Below are 18,997 nucleotides of genomic sequence, written 5' to 3'. Positions count from 1 at the left end.
TTCTGGTTTGCAGTCTCGCTGCTACTGAACTTACAGTTGCGGGCGGGTTTAGACGGATTGAACACACGCGACCACTTGCCGGTTTTCCACTGTTTTAGTCCTCCCTTTGGGGTCCAGAAGTCTCTCGCTGACTCCCTGTATCCTCTCAGGGGTGATGATAGGCAGATTCCACCAGCCAGAGATGCCTGGAGTCCTCTATCCCCAGACTCACGGTGCCCAGATGCAAGGAAGCTGTTACTCGGCTGCCATCTTGGTCTGCCTTCCCCAGAATAATTTCTTTTTTATTTTTATTTTTTATTAGACACTTAGAACAGAACTTTTAATAATGGAGAAAATAGACTTCAAAACAAGGAGTATTACCAGAAATAAACAAGGACATGTTATAATGATAAAAACTCAAATGTATCAGAAAGACTTAATTACAATTGTGTAGGTACCAAAATACATGAAGCATAAAACGGACAGAAGGAAGAAAGGATTAAAATCTTCTATCATACCTGGAGATTTTTATATCCCTTTTAGTGTAATTAATACAACAACTAGGCAAAAAATCTGTACAGATATAAAAGATATGAATAGCACTGTTAACCAGCTTGACCTAATTGATATCGTTTTCTTTTTTTTTTAATTAAATCATAGCTGTGTACATTAATGTAATCATGGGGGTACAATGTGCGGTTTTATATACAATTTGAAGTATTTTCATCAAACTGGTTAACATAGCCTTCATGGCATTTTCTTAGTTATTGTGTTAAGACATTTATATTCTGCACTTAGTAAATTTCACATGTACCCTTGTAAGATGCACTGTAGATGTGGTCCCACTAATTATCCTCCTTTCACTCATCCCCCTCCCCTCCCCTCCCTTTCCCTTTTCCCCCTTTTCTTGGACTATAATAGGGTTATAGCTTTCATAAGAAAGCTATAAATTGGTTTTATAGTAGGGCTGAGTACATTGGATAATTTTTCTTCCATTCTTGAGATACTTTGCTAAGAAGAATATGTTCCAGCTCCATCCGTGTAAACATGAAAGAAGTAAAGTCCCCATCTTTCTTTCAGGCTGCATAATATTCCATGGTGTACATATACCACAATTTATTAATCCATTCATGGGTCGATAGGCACTTGGGCTTCTTCCATGACTTAGCAATTATGAATTGGGCTGCAGTAAACATTCTGGTAAAAATGTCTTTGTTATTATGTGATTTTTGGTCTTCTGGATATATACCTAGTAGAGGAATTGTAGGATCGAATGGCAGGTCTAGTTTTAGATCCCTAAGAGTTCTTCAAACATCTTTCCAAAAGGAATATATTAGTTTGTATTCCCAGCAGCAGTGCAGAAGTGTTCGCTTTTCTCCACATCCGTGCCAACATCTCTGGTCTTGGGATTTTGTGATGTAGGCTGATCTTACTAGAGTTAGGTGATATCTCAAAGTAGTTTTGATTTGCATTTCGCTGATGATTAAGGATGATGAGAATTTTTTCATACGTCTGTAGGCCGTGTGCCTGTCTTTGTTAGAGAAGTTTCTCTTCAAGTCCCTTGCCCACCCTGAGATGGGATCACTTGTTCTTTTCTTGCTAATACATTTGAGTTCTCTGTTGATTCTGGTTATTAAATGTTTGTTGGAGACATAACCTGCAAATATCTTCTCCCATTCTGAGGGTTGTCTGCTTCCTTTACTTACTGTGTTCATGGCTGTGCAGAAGCTTTTTAGTTTGATCAGGTCCCAGTAGTGTATTTTTGGTGTTGCATCAATTGCCGGGGGGGTCCTCCTGATAAAATATTCTCCCAAGCCAATTTCTTCAAGTGTTTTGCCTGCACTTTCTTCTAGTATTTTTAGTTTAGTATCTTAAGTTTAAATCTTTGATCCAGTGAGGGTCTCTTAGTTAATGGTGAAAGGGATGAGTCTTGTTTCAGTATTCTACAGGTCACCAGCCAGTTCACTCAGTATCATTTGTTAAATATGGAATCTTTTCCCCACTGAATGTTTTTTGTTTTAGAGACATAGTCTCACTTTATTCCCCTCAGTAGAGTGCCCTGGTGTTACACAGCTTACAGCAACGTCCAACTCCTGGGCTTAGGCGATTCTCTTGCCTCAGCCTCCCGAGTAGCTGAGACTACAGGCACCTGCCACAATGCCCAGCTATTTTTTGTTGCAGTTTGGCCAGGGCTGGGTTTGAAGCCGCCACCCTTGGTATATGGGGCCGTTGCCCTACCCACTGAGCCAGAGGTGCTGCCCCCCACTGAATGTTTTTAATTGGCTTGTCAAAGATCCAATAACCGTAAGTAGCTGGGTTCATCTCTTGGTTCTATATTCTGTTCCATACATCTACCTCTCTGTTTTTGTGCCATTGCCATGCTGCTTTGATCACTATAGATTTATAGTATAATCTGAGGTCTGATAGCATGACTCCTCATGATTTGATTTTATTTCTGAGTAATGTCTTAGCTATTTGAGTTTTTTCTGATTCCATGTAAAACGCAGTATTATTTTTTCAGGTTCTTTAAAGTATGACAGTGGTGCTTTAATAGGGATTCCATTAAATTTGAATATTGTAAATTTGTGTATTTGAACAATGTTGATTCTTCCCAGCCATGAGCAAGGTATGTTTTTCCATTTGTTAATGTCTTCAGCTAATTCTTTTCTTAGAGTTTCATAGTACTTTTTATAGAGAACATCCACATCCTTTGTTGGGTAAACTCCCAAATATTTCATCTTCTTTGGCACTACTGTTAATGGTATAGAGTCCTTGACTGTTTCTTCAGCTTGACTATCGTTGATATATATAAAGCTACAGATTTATGAATATTCGTTTTGTAACCTTAGATGCTGCTGTATTCCTTGATCGCTTCTAAGAGTTTTGTAGTAGAATCCCTGGTGTTTTCCAGATATACAATCATATCATCTGGAAAGAGTGAACGTTTGATCTCTTATGACCCTATGTGGATATCCTTGATCGCCTTTTCTTGCCTAATTGCAATGGCTAAGACTTCCATTACAATGTTAAAGAGCAGTGGAGGAAATGGGCAGCCTTGTCTGGTTCCTGATCTGAGTGGAAATGATTTCAATTTAACCCCATTCAATAGGATATTGGCTGTGGGTTTGCTGTAGATGGCCTCTATCAGTTTAAGAAATGTCCCTTCTATACCAAATTTCTTAAATGTTCTGATCATGAAGGGATGCTAGATATTATCAAAAGCTTTTTCTGCATCAATTGAGAGAATCTTATGGTCTTTGTTTTTTAATTTGTTTATGTGCTGAATTATATTTATAGATTTACGTATATTGAACCAGCCTTGAGGCCCTGGGATAAAACCCACTTGGTCATGGTGTATAAATTGTTTGATGTGTTGCTGTATTCTGTTTGCTAGGATCTTATTGAATATTTTTCCATCAATATTGATTAGTGATATTGGTGTATAATTTTCTTTTCTTGTTGGGTCTTTTCCTGGTTTGGGGATCAAGGTGATGTTTGCTTCACAGAATGTGTTGGGTAGTATTACTTCTTTTTGCATATTTTGGAAAAGGTTGAGTAATATAAGTACTAGTTCCTCTTTACAGTTTTGGTAGAATTCTGATGTGAAGCCATCTCGTACTAGATTTTGTATAGTTGATTTTATTTTAGAACTCGATATAGGCATGTTCAACATTTCCACTTCATTCTGGCTAAGTCTAGGAACGTGTCGTGCTTCCAAGTATTGGTGTATTTCATTCAGATTTTCGTATTTCTGAGAATAGAGTTTTTTGCAATATTCGTTAAGGATTTTTTTTAATTTCTGAGGGGTCTGTTATTTCCTCTTTACCATTTCTGATTGATGACATTAGTGATTTATTTTGCTGGTTAGGTAGCCAAAGGTTTATCTATTTTATTGACCTTTTCAAAATCCAACTTTCTGATCGATTGATCTGTTGTATAGTCCTTTTGTTTTCAATTTCATTGTATTCTGCTCTAATTTTGGTTATTTCTTTTCTTCTGCTGAGTTTGGGATCGGAGTGTTCTTCCTTTTCCAGTTGCTTGAGCTGTCTCATTAAGTTGTTAACTTCCTCTCTTTCCATTCTCTTAAGGACGGCTTGCAGTGCTATAAATTTCCCTCTTACGACTGCCTTTGCAGTATTCCAGCGGTTCTGGTCATTCATATCTTCATTATCATTTTGTTCCAAAAATTTGGTAATAATCTCGTCTGTGACCCAGCTATCTTTCCGCATATGGTTATTTAGTATCCATGTTTTTGTAGGAGTATGCAGATTCCTGTTGTTACTGAGTTCAACTTTTATTCCATGATGGTCTGAGAAGATGTGAGGAATAATTTCTGTTCTTCTAAATTTGCTGAGGTTAGACTTGTGATCTAAGATGTGATCAATTTTGGAGGATGTTCCATGTGCTGATGAGAAGAAGGTATATTCAGTTTTATTAGGGTGAAATGTTGTGTAGATGTCTGTTAAATTCAATTGTTGAATGATTAAGTTTAAGGCTAAAATTTCTTTGCTTAGCTTCTTATTGTACCATCTATCCAACATTGTTAAAGGCGTGTTAAATAATTCTACTATAATTGTGCTAGAGGAAATCAAGTTGCTCGTGTCTATTAGAGTCTGTCTTATAAATTGAGGCACGTTCTGATTGGGTGCATAAATATTAATAATTGAAATCTCATCATGTTGATTGTTACCCTTAAGAAATATGAAGTGGGCGGCGCCTGTGGCTCAGTGAGTAGGGCGCCGGCCCCATATGCCGAGGGTGGCGGGTTCAAACCCAGCCCCGGCCAAACTGCAACAAAAAATAGCCAGGCGTTGTGGTGGGCGCCTGTAGTCCCAGCTGCTTGGGAGGCTGAGGCAAGAGAATCGCGTAAGCCCAAGAGTTAGAGGTTGCCATGAGCCGTGTGACGCCACGGCACTCTACCCGAGGACAGTATAGTGAGACTCTGTCTCTGCAAAAAAACAAACAAAAAAAAAAAAAAAAAGAAAAGAAAAGGAATATGAAGTAACCATTCTTATATTTCCTTCTTTTTCTTGCTTTAAAGCCTATTGTATCTGTGAATAAAATTGCAACATCTGCTTTTTTCTGATGTCCATTTGCCTGAATTATAGATGACCATCCCTTCACCCTGAGTCTATAATTATCTTTTAAGGTAAGATGAGAGTCTTGTATGCATCAGATATCTGTCTTGAGTTTTTATATCCAGTCAGCCAACCTGTGGCTCTTTAGAGGACAATTTATGCCATTCCCATTAATGGGGAATATTGATAGCCTGGTAGAATTTGGGATATCGAGTTTTTCGAAAGTGCAGTTGACATTTTTAATTCTTTCGCCACTGTGGAAGTTGGAGTTTTATCAAAAGTTTCTGAGTGAGTTTACTTTTGTGGTCGAGGATTGTGCTGGTCATTATGGAGGATAGACCTGAGAATATCCTGGAGAGCTGGTTTAGTTATGGCAAATTTCTTCAACATATGGATGTCATTAAAGTATTTAATTTCTCCATCATAAATGAAACTCAGTTTAGCTGGATACAAGATTCGGGGTTGAACGTCATTTTGTTTTAGGAGATTAAAAGTCGATGACCACCCTCTTCTAGCTTAAGAGGTTTCAGCAGAGATATCTGCAGTCATTTCCTTATTCTTCCCCTTGTATTTCCTGGTTTTCTTACATCTGGCTGCTTGCACAATTTTCTCCTTCATGTTAATTTTGTTGAGGTTTAGTATAATGTGCTTAGGAGATGTCTTATTTGGGTTGATTCATGCTGGTGTTCTGAAATTGTCTGCTATATGATTTTCAGAATATCTTGGCATGTCTGGGAAGTTCTCTTTGGTTATTTCATGGAGTAGGGCTTCAGCCACCTTGTTGCCTTCAGGAATTCCTATAAGGTGAATATTAGTTTTCTTTGAATTATCCCAGTTCTCTCTTTTAGAATGATCCATTTTTGCTCCCCAATTCTCTTTCTCTTTGAGGGTTTGAGAGCATTCAAAAGCTTTGTCTTCACTGTCAGAAATCCTTTCTCCTGCCTACACCATTCTGTTACTGAGGAATTCTAATGTATTTCTCAGATCTTTGAGGGCTGCAAATTCTTGTCTCAATGTGTCAAAATCTTTGGTGTTTTGTCTTTGAATTCATTGAATTCTTGAGACAACTTTTGAAATGCTTCTTAAATTTGTAATTCTAACTTTACCTCCATTCTATTAATCTTATTTGCAGTCCAAATTCTGAATTTGATTTCTGATATCTCAGCCATCTGTTTATGAATGGGATCTTCAGTTGTGTCCACCTTGTTTTGTTTCTTGGGGGTGTTGATCTACTCTGGTTATTCAAGTTGCCGGAGTTTTTTTCTGCTGATTCTTTTGCATGATTATATTATACCATTTGGCTAGATGAGCATATAAAGTGAAGTTGGGTTGGGGGTTCCTGAAGTAGTGTTAACTAGCCCTTTTCCCAAGAGCTGTTACTTGTGTCTGTACCTTTTCGGCTAGAGTTTTGCAACTGACTTGTACAGTGCTATGGCCTGAGAAACTGGGGACCTGCTTGGTGTGGTGTGGCTAAGTGGCTCTGTCTTGTTTTCAACTGGTCTCTGTCCTACCCTAGTGAGTCAGTTACTCTGGATTTAAGTCTCAGCTGTGGAGAAATACCAGCAATTAAGTCACCCCACCCCCATGGGCAACAACTAGAAAAGGAAAATCAAACCATCTCACAACCACACACCCAGGGTACCATTTTGGATAGTCCTTGGGTGATTGGCCCAGTTGTAGAGGTCCAAATCATTTGTCCCAGTCAGCACCAGTCTCTGGTGGGAGAGTTCAAAACATCTTGGCAACTAGATTGCACAGGTCTGCTGGCAGCTTAAGTGTGACTCACTTCGGTGGTCCCCGAGGTCAGAAGGACCCACCTAGCAAATGAATTAGTCTGGGAAGGTTGATGACTCCTTCCACACCTTGCACCTCTGTCACACCCAATCACTGGTAAGCCTGCAAGGCTGTGACCCAGTTCCCTCCAATGAGTAGATGCTCTAGGGGTTTGCGCCTGTCTGAGTCACAGGGAGATCTCTGTCTCCTCGGCCAGTTTGCCGCTCTCTGTCACCAGCTGGCAGGGAGTGCTTAGGCCCGAGAACCTTGGGTGCTTAATCAAAGCTCGAGTGGTTCAGTCAGTTCCAGCCCTGCACCTGATTGATGTTGCTGACACTAATATTTTCACAGAATTTATGTTTCTGTCCCAGGTATATTCCCCTGTGGACCATGTGCTGTTTGAGTTCACAGAAACTGCGACTCAGTCCCTGTCTGTGCTAGTGCCCTGAGCTGGTGTCTCTTTGTTGGCTGCAGTCTGTGTTGGGGCAGGCACGGTTAGAGTTTACACTGAGCTCTCAGTTGCTGCCCCTCTCTGCCTGCTTTTGTCTCAGCTGTGATCCCCTGGGGGCCGGGTGCTTCTTAGGCTCTCTAATGCAGTCCTTCTGACTCAGCCCCTGGAATTCTAGTTTCCGTTCCATCCGCCCCCCCCACCCCAGGCAGGTACTGCCTCAGGCATACCATTTACTCATGGGGCCTGCGTTTCCATCCCAGATCTGTTCTGCCAGTGGCTGCCACCAGAGAAGATTTTGTTTCCTCTGTTTGCCCACAGAGCTGGGGAGTGTCTTTCCAAAATATCCCCAGGGGTGTGAGCCCTATTGTTCCTGCTGCTGCTGCTTCTGCTGCTTCTTCTGCTCTGTGCCATGGGGCACCACCTCTCCCTCTCCCATATGGTTCCCTCAGTTGACCATCTTCTCCTTACTCCCGTGCAGCAGAATCAGCACAGACCTGCAACTGCCCACGCCCTGTCTACACCTCTTGAGAAAATGCCCAAGAATCTGGACTCCATGGGGGACAGGCTTCCAGACCTCTGGGTGAGAGTGGAGGGGTGTGCTAGGAGTTCAGAATTGCAGGTAGAGAATATATACAGTTTTATGCAGTTTTATGCCTGGCGGGAGAGTGCCGTGGCACACTGGTAGGTCCTCTCTGGGGAAGGAGTTCCAGTTTTTAGAGGGTCTCTCTCATGGGGTAAAATAGGAGGATATCTGAACTCTGTTTGCTTGTTTGTAGAAAGTATGTTTTCATGGGGGAGGGGACTCCTGTCTGTTTGGCGATTGATTTTGTACCTATTGTTTGTTTCCTTGGGGTCGCAGCTCACCTCAGCAGGGTTGATGTGCATTCTTCAACCTTCTCTCTTGGCTCAGCTCCAAACCATCAGCTTACTCGCTAAACTTCTGTCCTTTAATTCTCCTTCTGGACGGGAGCCTCTGTGGAAAGCTGGCTCCAGTCGGCCATCTTGCCTCTGCTCCCTAATTTCTTTGTTTTAATTAAAGATGCTACACTTGGAAGGATAACTTTTCTAAAAATGAGGTCTTAGATTTAATAATTATTTGCTATAACAGATAATAGAAAACAACTCAGTGATGTCAATCATAGTTCATAAATTATCTATTTATGTGATTTACCCATGTAATGTTCATACAATAAGCCGGGTATGTTTGTTTACATGTGGTCTTTTGTTTTGTTGTATAGGTACTTAAAACGATTTAAAGTCATGAAACCAAAGGTCTTAAGAAGCTGGTGCAGACAAATTTTGAAGGGGTTGCAGTTCTTGCACACTAGGACTCCTCCTATTATTCATCGGGATCTGAAATGTGACAATATTTTTATCACGGGACCTACTGGATCTGTGAAGATTGGTGATCTAGGACTGGCAACCTTAATGCGCACATCATTTGCTAAGAGTGTCATTGGTGATTAACATTTTACAGTTCACTGGTTGGGTAAAGTGAGATTTTTCAATTGTGTAGGTCTAGAACAACTATGACCATAGGCCAAATCTGGCTCATGGCTTATTTTGTGAAACAAGTTTTAATGGAACACAGCCACACCCAGTCATTTACTGACTATCTATGGCTACTTTTGCTCTATAGTGGCAGAGTGAAGTAGTGTGACAGAGACCATATGGACTGCAATGCCTAAAATGTTTGCCGTTTGGCCCTTTACAGAAAAGTTTGCCAATTCCTGGCCTAGACTGGGAATTTGCTTTGAAATACCTATTATATATTGACTTATTTCTGAGACATTATAGTGTGTGTGTGTGTGTGTGTGTGTGTATATACTATATATATATTTTTTGTGGGGATATGTTTAGGATTATTGAATAGTTCTGAGGACTCAAGAGAATTATACTAAGTAATTCAGAAAAATTTGAAGGGATAAAAGGGATAGAAATAAAACAGTTTTTATTAATCATTACCTAATCTTGAGCATTAGAAATTGCACATTATCAGTGGAGAAAGTTAAGGAATTTCTTTAAGAGTTACATAGATATAGCAAGTATTCAACAAATTTTATACTTACCGATTTGTTTTTTTTTATACTTAACAATTACTTGTGTAGAAATTAACACAGGTAATCTTTATGGGAAAATAAATGTGATCTTGGTGATAGTTTTCTCCTTAATAAAAATGTGGTTGTGATGTTATTTTGTAGGGACTCCTGAGTTTATGGCCCCAGAGATGTATGAAGAGCACTATGATGAATCTGTAGATGTCTATGCTTTTGGAATGTGTATGCTGGAAATGGCTACTTCAGAATACCCTTATTCTGAGTGTCAGAATGCAGCTCAGATATATCGTAAAGTAACTAGTGTAGGTATAACTTTATTCCTTTTACTTTATAAATTGTTACATTTCATATTGAAATTAGTAAAGTTCACTTTGTCAAGCCTAATTTTGGTTCTCTATAACCATGCTCAATTTAATAATTGTAATGAAATGAACTTTGTATTTATATTATGTACTTATATTTTATTGGGGTCATATAAAATGCTTTGTATTAGCATCTTTGGGTAAATGTACAGATAATGTCATCCATATCCATTTGTTTGTAAAGAATTTTTAGATATTTATTAGATATTTATTAGATATCTATTAGTAATAGAGATTTGCTAAATGGTTTTGAAGGTTTTTTGTAGTTCTAAAAGCCTGATTATGAAGGGGCCTTCAAAATACAGTACAACTGATACAGTATTTGGGTTCTTGCTATGAGTAATTTTTTTTATGTGTTAGAAATTGCAAGTAATGCAAAGATAAATAGGAAGTGTTCATTTCTATTAGGGGAAAATTGAAGTTCACCAATAAGTATAAAATAAGAGGATGAGAGTATAATAAGGGGACATAAGGAAGGTAGAAGTGAAGTATTTGAAGAAGACTACTTCATATCTAGTTTGGTAGCTCAAGATAGATCATGAAAGAGATTGTTAGAGAGAGATTCAGGCAGCTAACATTAATAGGTACTGGTGTTTTTTTTTTTTTTTTTTTTTTTTTGTGTGTGTGTGTGTGTGTGTGTGTTTTGAGTCAGAGTCTCACTCTGTCACCAGGGCTAGAGTGTCATGGCCTCAGCCTACCTCAACAACAACCTCACATCCCCTGGGTTCAAGTGATCCTCTTGCCTCAGCCTCCTGAGTAGCTAGGACTACAGGTGCCTGCCACAATACCTGGGTAATTTTTCCATTTTTAATAGACATGGGGGTCTCACTCTTGCTTGGGCTAGTCTCAAAGTCCTGAGCTCAAGAGATCCTTCCACCTGGCCTCCCAGAGTGGTAGGATTATGGGCATGAGCCACTGCACCTGGCCCATTAGTATTATTTTTATTTTATTTATTTTGAGACAAGTCTTACTCTGTTACCCAGGCTGGAATGCAGTGGCATGATCACTGCAAACTCCAGGGCTCAGAAGTGATCCTTTTCTTTCAGACTCTTAAGTAGCTGGGACTACAGTTACGTGCCACTGTGACTGGCTAATTTTTTATTATCTTTTTGTAAGGATAATATCTTGCTGTGTTGCCAAAGCTGGTCTTGAATTCTTGGCCTCATGCCTTGACCTCACCAAGGGCTGGGATTACAGACATGAGCCACTGCACCCATCCTTATTAATGTTATTTTTAATTCACAAATTGTAATTGTATAAATTTGTGTGGTATAGTGTGGTGTTTTGATACATGCATACAATGTGGAATTATTAAATCAAGCTAATATTATCTATAACCTCACTTATTTTTTGTGGTGAACTATTTGAAATTTACTAAGTTATTTTGAAATTTACATTATTATTGACCATAATATTGCTATATAGTGATCTCTAAATTTCTTCCTCCTGTCTAACTGCAACTTACACCCTTTGAGCAACAACTCCCTATTACCTTCTTTTACCTCCAGCCTCTGGTAACCATCATTCTACTTTTGACTTCTGTGAGTTTGACATTTTAAGAGTCTGTATATATGTGAGATTATGTGGTGGTGTCTCTTTCTATGTCTGGCTTACTTCACTTAACATAATGTTCTCTAGGTTCATCCATGTTGTCACAAATGATAGAATTTCCTTCTGTTTTAAAGGCTGAATATAGTATTCCATTGTGTCTATATACCATGTTATCTTTATCCATTCATCCATTGATGGATACTTAAGTTTTTTCCATATCTTGGCTTTTGTGAATAAATACTGCAATGAACATGTGAGTGCAGATATCTCTTCAACATATTGATTTCAATTCCTTTGGGTATATACCCCAAAGTAGAATTACTATGGTAGTGCTATTTTTATGTTTTTTTTTTTTGTTTGTTTTTTTGAGGAAACTCCATAACATTTTCCATGATGGCTGTACTAATTTATATTCCTATTACAGTATACAGGAGTCCCCTTTTCTCTGCATCCTTACTACTACTTGTTATCTTTCATCTTTTTTATAATAATTATTCTGGCAGGTATGAGGAGTCCTTATTTTTTTTAATGTATACTGTATACCACATACTTTAATCTTTGTATCTCTACAAGGTAGGTGAAGTCTTCAGTTTACGGATAGTCAGATTGAAAATCAGATGTTGTATCATGCCTAACTTCCCACAGCTACTTGTAATGGGGGATTTTAAATCCAAGTCTGTCTGACTGTAGAGCCGTGTTTTTCAAACTTTTTTATATCACAGCATACTTGAACCTGTAGCTAAACTTCCGTGGGACACTTAAATTATGTTGATCAAAAAAAAGAGTTAAAAAAAGGATATGCTTATCGTTCTTTGAACTTCTTTTGAAAATAATTTAAGTAATGATATTTAAAAAAAATTTGCATAACGCTTAAGGACCTCTTATGGCACACCAGTTGAAAATCACTGCTCTAGAGGTTTGTATAAGATGACAATAAGAAAGGCCATAATCCAGAATGTGGGGCATTCTATAGGATAAATGCCCTGTTTGTCTAACAAATCAATTTCGTGAAAGAAAAAGAGAAGGAGGTGTTTATAGAATGTAAGAGACTTAAAGGGTAATGGTGAGCTGGTAAATGTTTAATAATTGATTCTGTGAAAAAAAAGAAAAAGTGCTCATTTATAGTACAGTAGAACCTCTATAAGTTGACCACCCAGGGGACTATAACAAATTGGTCAACATATGGAGGTGTCAACATAAGGAACTAGGTCTTAGTACATGTGATTCATGTCTGCTCTTTGAAAATTAGGTCAACTTAAGGAGGTAGTTAACTATGGAGGTTCTACATTATTGCTGATTTTTGTGGTTTAAATCCTGCCACCATGGCTGATTTAAAGTTACCAATGTGACTTTACTGAATGCAGAATTGGGAAGAGATGCACAATTGCACTCAGTTTGTATGGTATTTCTATAACACAGATAACAGTAGCTATAAACAACTTCATATGCATAAATAATAAAATGTGGTGAAATAGTGTTGTTTTCAGTATGAATTATCTTGGCTTTTAATATAATTTAATTTTTTAAATGGCCATTTTTAACAATTGGCTTGCAAAATTCCAGAAAATATAATATCTGGCAAGCTATTGTGAGCCAGCTCCAGTGCACCTTATATGTAATGGATAGACCTTATTTAGATCCTGTTTTGATCAAATCAGCTATAAAAAGACATGGAGACAGTTTTGCAAATCAGAGTGTGGACTGAGTATTAGATGATATTAAGCAATTAGTGATGATTATTTTAGGACAGATAATGACACAATTTTTAAAAAAGGGTTTATCTGTTAGAGGTATAAACTGGAAAATTTATGGGCGAAATGATATGATGCCCGAGGTTTACGTTAAATTATTCTAGGATACAAAAGTCGTTAGTGTCTCAAGTTGATAGCTTGAGACAAGGTTGGCAAAATGTTGATTGTTGTTGAAGCAGATAATGGTTACATGGGGTGTCATTATACATATAGTCTACTTTCAAATACGTTTGAAAATTTCTATTAAGATCCCAGAAAAAGCAGATAAGGCTAGAATGTCTTTAATTTTGGCCTTTATTTTAGAGGGCCATCAGTAGAAATGGATTTTGTAAATTATAGCTCCCCAAATATTTCACTTAGGAACAGAGAATTGTAATAATTACCCAGAGATGGGAAATGGGTAAGAGATCAGTGGAAAGGTCAAAGAGGGCTTTTTCTATGAGTAGAATAATATAAGTCTAATTTTTGAAAAATGACTTTATTATTTTATGTTATCACAAAAATCTGTATCACAATTCAGATTACCATCTATCTTAAAGCTTCTTGATTTGGGGGGTCCAAATTAACTCCAAATCTCACTGAATTTAACTAGTATATGATACTGGGCCCTCTGATCTTGTGTCCTGTGTTGTAGTATGAAAGGCCTAGAAGTAGATCTTATACTACCTCATTCCATAATAATTATTCTTTTCATTATACCCTTCTGCTTCCAGCTTAATTAGAAAATTTCTATTAAATGACTATGATGATCATACTTGGATTGGTTTTGTACAATCTAACACTTATAAGTAAAAGGTAATGGAAAGTAAAATAAGGCTGGGCGAGGTGGCTCATTCCTGTAATCCTAGCACTCTGGGAAGCCGATGTGGGTGGATTGCCTGAGCTCACAGATTCGAGACCAGCCTGAGCAAGAGCAAGACCCCGTCTCTAAAAATAGTTGGTGGTGTGGTGGGCACATGTAGTCCCAGCTACTTGGGAGGCCAAGGCAGGAGAATTGCTTGAGCCCAGGAATTTGAGGTTTCTGTGAGCTGTCACGCCACGGCACTCTACCAAGGGCGACAATGTGAAACTCTGTCTCAAAAAGAAAAAGAATGTAAAATAAATTAAGGTAGCTAACACAGTTAACATAGGAACATTTTAAATTGTCTGGACCTCATTTATTTGTTATTGAATTTCTAGATCCTGATAATTTGAGGTAGTTTTTCTCAGTATTTAATATTACTTAAGGATAAAAATAATATAGATTTCTCAAATTTTTATATATGTGCATATATATTCACATATACATAAATATACATGTATATACATACATTTCTGTTGATTGCTCATTTATTCTTGCCAATCTAGGAGACTTTTAAATATATTGAATTGGAATAGAGAAGCTGTTATTTTAAATTTTCAAAAGTTTAAAAATCATTATTTCTCAGGTCGGACATTGTGGCTTATGCCTGTCATCCTAGCACTCTAGGAAGCTGAGGAGGGTAGATTGCCTAAGCTCAGAAGTTCTAGACCAGCCTGAACAAGAGTGAGACCCTGTGTCTAAAAATAAGCAGGTGTTGTGGGGGGGTGGTGCCTGTAGTCCCAGCTGCTCAGGAGGCTGAAGAAAGAGGATTCCTTGAGCCCAAGTGTTTGAGGTTACTGTGAGCTATGATGTATCAGGGCAACAGAGTGAGACTGTCTAAAAACAAATCATTATTTCTGATCACAAAAAGTACTTATTTCATTTTCTTATTGGAAATAATACTGGATGTACATTTTGAGATTCTGCTGTTTTCCCTACTTAGTATTACATTGTGATAATTTTCCATGTCATTCATTATTCTAAGGAGATTTTTAGTTTCTGTATAATATTATAATATATATAAAACATAGTATGTATAATTTGCCTCTACTGTTGGAGATTTAGATTATTTATACTTTTTATAGTTATTTGTAGAACTATGAAAAATCCTTGTCAGAAAAGTTACAAAACATGTACTGTATGCATATATATATGTTTTTTTGTTGTTGTTGTTTTAAAACTTAATATGCTTTAGTGACTAAAGATGATAAATAAGTTTCATGTTGACTTGGGCTTTCAATTGCTTAGTAAGCAACCAGAAACCTCTTTTTTCTCCTAGGGCATAAAACCAGCCAGTTTTAATAAAGTCACTGATCCCGAAGTGAAAGAAATTATTGAAGGATGTATTCGTCAAAACAAATCTGAAAGGTGGGTGCAAGTGTAGTGTAATGACATAATTGATGTATGTATTTTTCTCCTATCTTGAAGTGGGTGATTTTCTGACCTTTCAGTCATACTGAGAATGATTTTTGAGTGGAAGCCAAACCGTACTGTCTAGAGTGAAGTGTACGTTGTTTGCTATTTTTTTAGACTTTGATATCATGTGCTGAATAATTCTTGAACTGACATTTGGGTTGTGTTCATCCGTGTGTGTGTTGTGACAAGTTTTCATCACTTTTAACCATCAGCTTAATAGTCAATAGGCCCTCACAGGTTAACTTGCTCCTAAAAATTAAAAATAGAAGGTATTTTTTATTCAGTCATATATCTTTGTATCATGATAAAGCTAATGTGGTTTTTTTTTTGTTTAAGAAATAGCTTTCTACCCAACAATAAAAAAAAAAAAAGATTTATACAATATGGAAAAAAAAAGAAATAGCTTTCTAGATTTATTCCTATCACAATTTGTTTTTGTCTTATGGACTGTTGCCTTTAGTCTTAGCTTTTACTAACCTTTAATTGAACTTTGGACAATTGCTGACTCGAATTGGTAGGTTCATGTTTTAGTTTTTACCTCCTTATTGATTATGATTAATAAAGGTAATTCATCCTTTGTATCAATTATTTCCACCGGCATTTCATCGGCCCTCGCTGTTTTTATTAGTTTTCTATATAGGTTTAGTGTTGTATATCTGCGAATAAACAAAGACAGCAAGGCAAGTCATGTTAAAATATAGCATTTTTACAGAACATTCTTTGTGTTTTTACAAAACAGGCAATATTTAATTTTTTTTTTTTTTTTTTGGTTTTTGCCCAGGGCTGGGTTTGAACTCGCCACTCCGGCATATGGGACCGGCGCCCTACTCCTTGAGCCACAGGCGCTGCCCTATTTAAGTATTTTTTTAAAAAATTGGTACACCATGCATAACCTAAGCTTTACCATATTAGCTGTTTTTAAGTGTACAATTCATTGGTATTAAGTACATTTATATTGTTGTATAACTGTCACCATAATTCATCTCCAGTATTTTTTCATCTTTCCAGACAGAAAATCTCTACCAATTAAACAATAACTCTTCTTCTTTCTAGCCTCTGGTAAACTATATTCTGTTTTCTATCCTATGAATTTGCCTATTGTAAGCAGGAGTGTTTAGAGTCAAACCATATTTGTCTTTTGTTGCTGGCTTATTTTATTTAGCATAGCATTTTCAGGTTGATCCATGCTGTAGCATATATCCATTTCCTTTTTAAGGCTGAATAACATTCCATTGTATGTATATAACACTTTCTGTTTATGTATTCACCTGTCGGTAGACATTTAGGGCTTTTGTGAATAATGCTGCATGGATATTGGCCTACAAGTATTTGTTTAAGTACCTTATGTTTTTTTGGGGAGGGACAGAGTCTCACTTTGTCGCCGCTGGTTGAGTGCTGTGGCATCATAGTTCATAGCAACCTCGAACTCTTGGGCTTAAGCAATTCTCTTGTCTCAGACTCCGAAGTAGCTGGGACTACAGGTGCCCACCACAACGCCCAGCACTTCTTTTGATTCTTTTGGGTGTATACCTAGGAATGGAATTGCTAGATCACATGGTAATATATTTAACTTTACGAAGAACCACTAAACTTTTCCCACAGCAGATGTACCATTTGGGATTCCTGATAGCAATGTACAAAGATTCCAGTTTCTCAACATCTTCACCAACACTTGTTATTTCCTGGGTTTTTTTTTTTGATACTATCTGTCAAATTAGCATAAAGTGGTATCTCATTGTGTTTTTTTTAAATGTATTTATTTATTTATTTTTCATCATGTTTTTTTTTTTTTGCAGTTTTTGGCTGGGGCTGGATTTGAACCTCCGGCATATGGGGTCGGTGCCCTACTCTTTTGAGCCATAGGCACTTCCCTCATTTTTTTTTTTTTTGAGACTCACTTTGTTGCCCTTGGTAGAGTGCCATGGTGTCATAGCTCACAGCAACCTCAAACTCTGGGGCTTGAGAAATGCTCTTGTCTCAGTCTGCCTAATAGCTAGAAGGAGTAGCTACAGGTACCTACCACAATGCCCGGCTATTTTTAGAGACAAGGTCTTGCTTTTGCTCAGGCTGGTTTCGAACCTGTGAGCTCAGGCAGCCCACCCCCCCTGGCCTTCCAGAGTGCTAGGGTTACAAGCATGAGCCACTGTGCCTGGCCCTAGAATACTGTTTTCATATGCTTATTGGTTACTTGTATATCTTTGGAGAAATAGATATTCAAACCTTCTGCCTATTTTTAATTTTTTTTTGTTGTTGTTGTTGAGTTATAGGAGTTCAGGTATACTTTTAAAAATTAGGCTAAAATTTCTATGTAGCTATTTTAAGTTGGATTCTGATCGTACAGTCTTTTATTTTTTTTTTTTTGTGGTTTTTGGCCAGGGCTGGGTTTGAACCCGCCACCTCTGGCATATGGGACCGGCGCCCTACTCCTTGAGCCACAGGTGCCGCCCCCAGTCTTTCAGTTATGATCTCTTACCAAAGACCACTGAAATATTCAAAAGGATTAATGGCATAATAGCATATTGGAAAAAGCACAGGATTAAAACCAGACTGAGAGTCAAATTTGGACTCATAGTATGATCTTGAGCAAGTTACTTAGTTCCTCAAAATAGGTGTTATTTTGTTGATTTTTAAAGTATGTATCATTGTTTATTTAATTTTTATTTTGATAGATGTAGAGGTATAAGAGGTACAAGTGGTTTTTGGTTACATGATGAATTACGTAGTGGTGATGTCTGGGTTTTTAGTGTACCTGTACCCACTATGTAGTTTTTCCCTCCACATTTCCCTCCCATCCTACCCCATCTAAGTCTCTAGTGTCCATTGTACCACTTAAAATAGATATTATTTTGATGACTAAAAGGGTAATGAATGTATCTAAAATACCTAACAGTAATAAGTAGTCAATAAATGGTATCTTCTTCCATTGCTGTAATTATTGTTATAATTTTTCCTCAGTAAAAGTACTTAAACAAAATTTTATTGAGAGGAAGAGGGCAGAAATTGGTTGTTGTCTCTCCTTAAATGAGTCTCACTTTAGACTTAAAACTAATTAGTTGGAACAAGCTCATTTTTTTGACACTGTCTTAGTTAAATACTTGCCTTTCAGTCACTTATAATGTTAAGGGTTGAAAATATTCAATTTTCAGGATACCCTGCTGTGTCTATGCTTTTTCTGTTTAAGTAGTATGAGAGGGATACTCTATGTAGACATTATGGATTGTATCAGTTTCAGCTCACATGACCCTATAATACAAACAAATTAAATATTGTATATCTGTTTTAAAAGTTAGTAAAAGTAAATTGACTTATCTATCTCAAAATAATCTTTTGAAGCTGTGTCCTTTGTTTCTCTTCAGAGATGGTTGATCCCTGATATTAGGCTAGGGTTGTATCCATTATATACTTTGGCCTCACACCAGAGTTAAATACTAAGAAAACCACTGACTTTGCCAAACTACATTAGCTTCACCCATGGCATTATCTAAATAGTAAAGTACAGGGTGGACATAAAGTTCATGTGCTATTTACTATGTTAAACTATTTTAAATTGCCCACAAACTTTATGTCCACCCTATATACTGTCTAGATTATTGTTGATGGAGTTAATTAGTTCTATTGTAATGCTTTGTAAAAAGGTTATAATTTCTTTCTTTCTTTTTTTTTTTTTTTTTTTTTTTTTTGAGACAGAGTTTCACTCTATTGCCCTGGGTAGAGTGCTGTGGTATTGTAGTTCACAGC

General features: G+C 37.3%; 1 protein-coding gene across 1 annotated transcript in view; it reads left to right on the top strand.

Moving 5' to 3' along the window:
• Positions 1-18,997, top strand: part of WNK3 (WNK lysine deficient protein kinase 3) — a 348,186-nt gene that overhangs the window by 65,647 nt on the left and 263,542 nt on the right. The window contains exons 4-6 of the mRNA XM_053579253.1: positions 8,520-8,740; positions 9,483-9,640; positions 15,123-15,211. Coding sequence (XP_053435228.1) covers positions 8,520-8,740; positions 9,483-9,640; positions 15,123-15,211 — 468 coding nt within the window. The remainder of the gene's footprint in view (positions 1-8,519; positions 8,741-9,482; positions 9,641-15,122; positions 15,212-18,997) is intronic.

This window comes from Nycticebus coucang, chromosome X (assembly GCF_027406575.1).
Source record: "Nycticebus coucang isolate mNycCou1 chromosome X, mNycCou1.pri, whole genome shotgun sequence".
Classification (NCBI taxonomy): domain Eukaryota; kingdom Metazoa; phylum Chordata; class Mammalia; order Primates; family Lorisidae; genus Nycticebus; species Nycticebus coucang.
The sequence above is the reverse complement of the archived record's forward strand: the minus strand, read 5'-3'. Positions and strand labels throughout refer to the sequence as shown.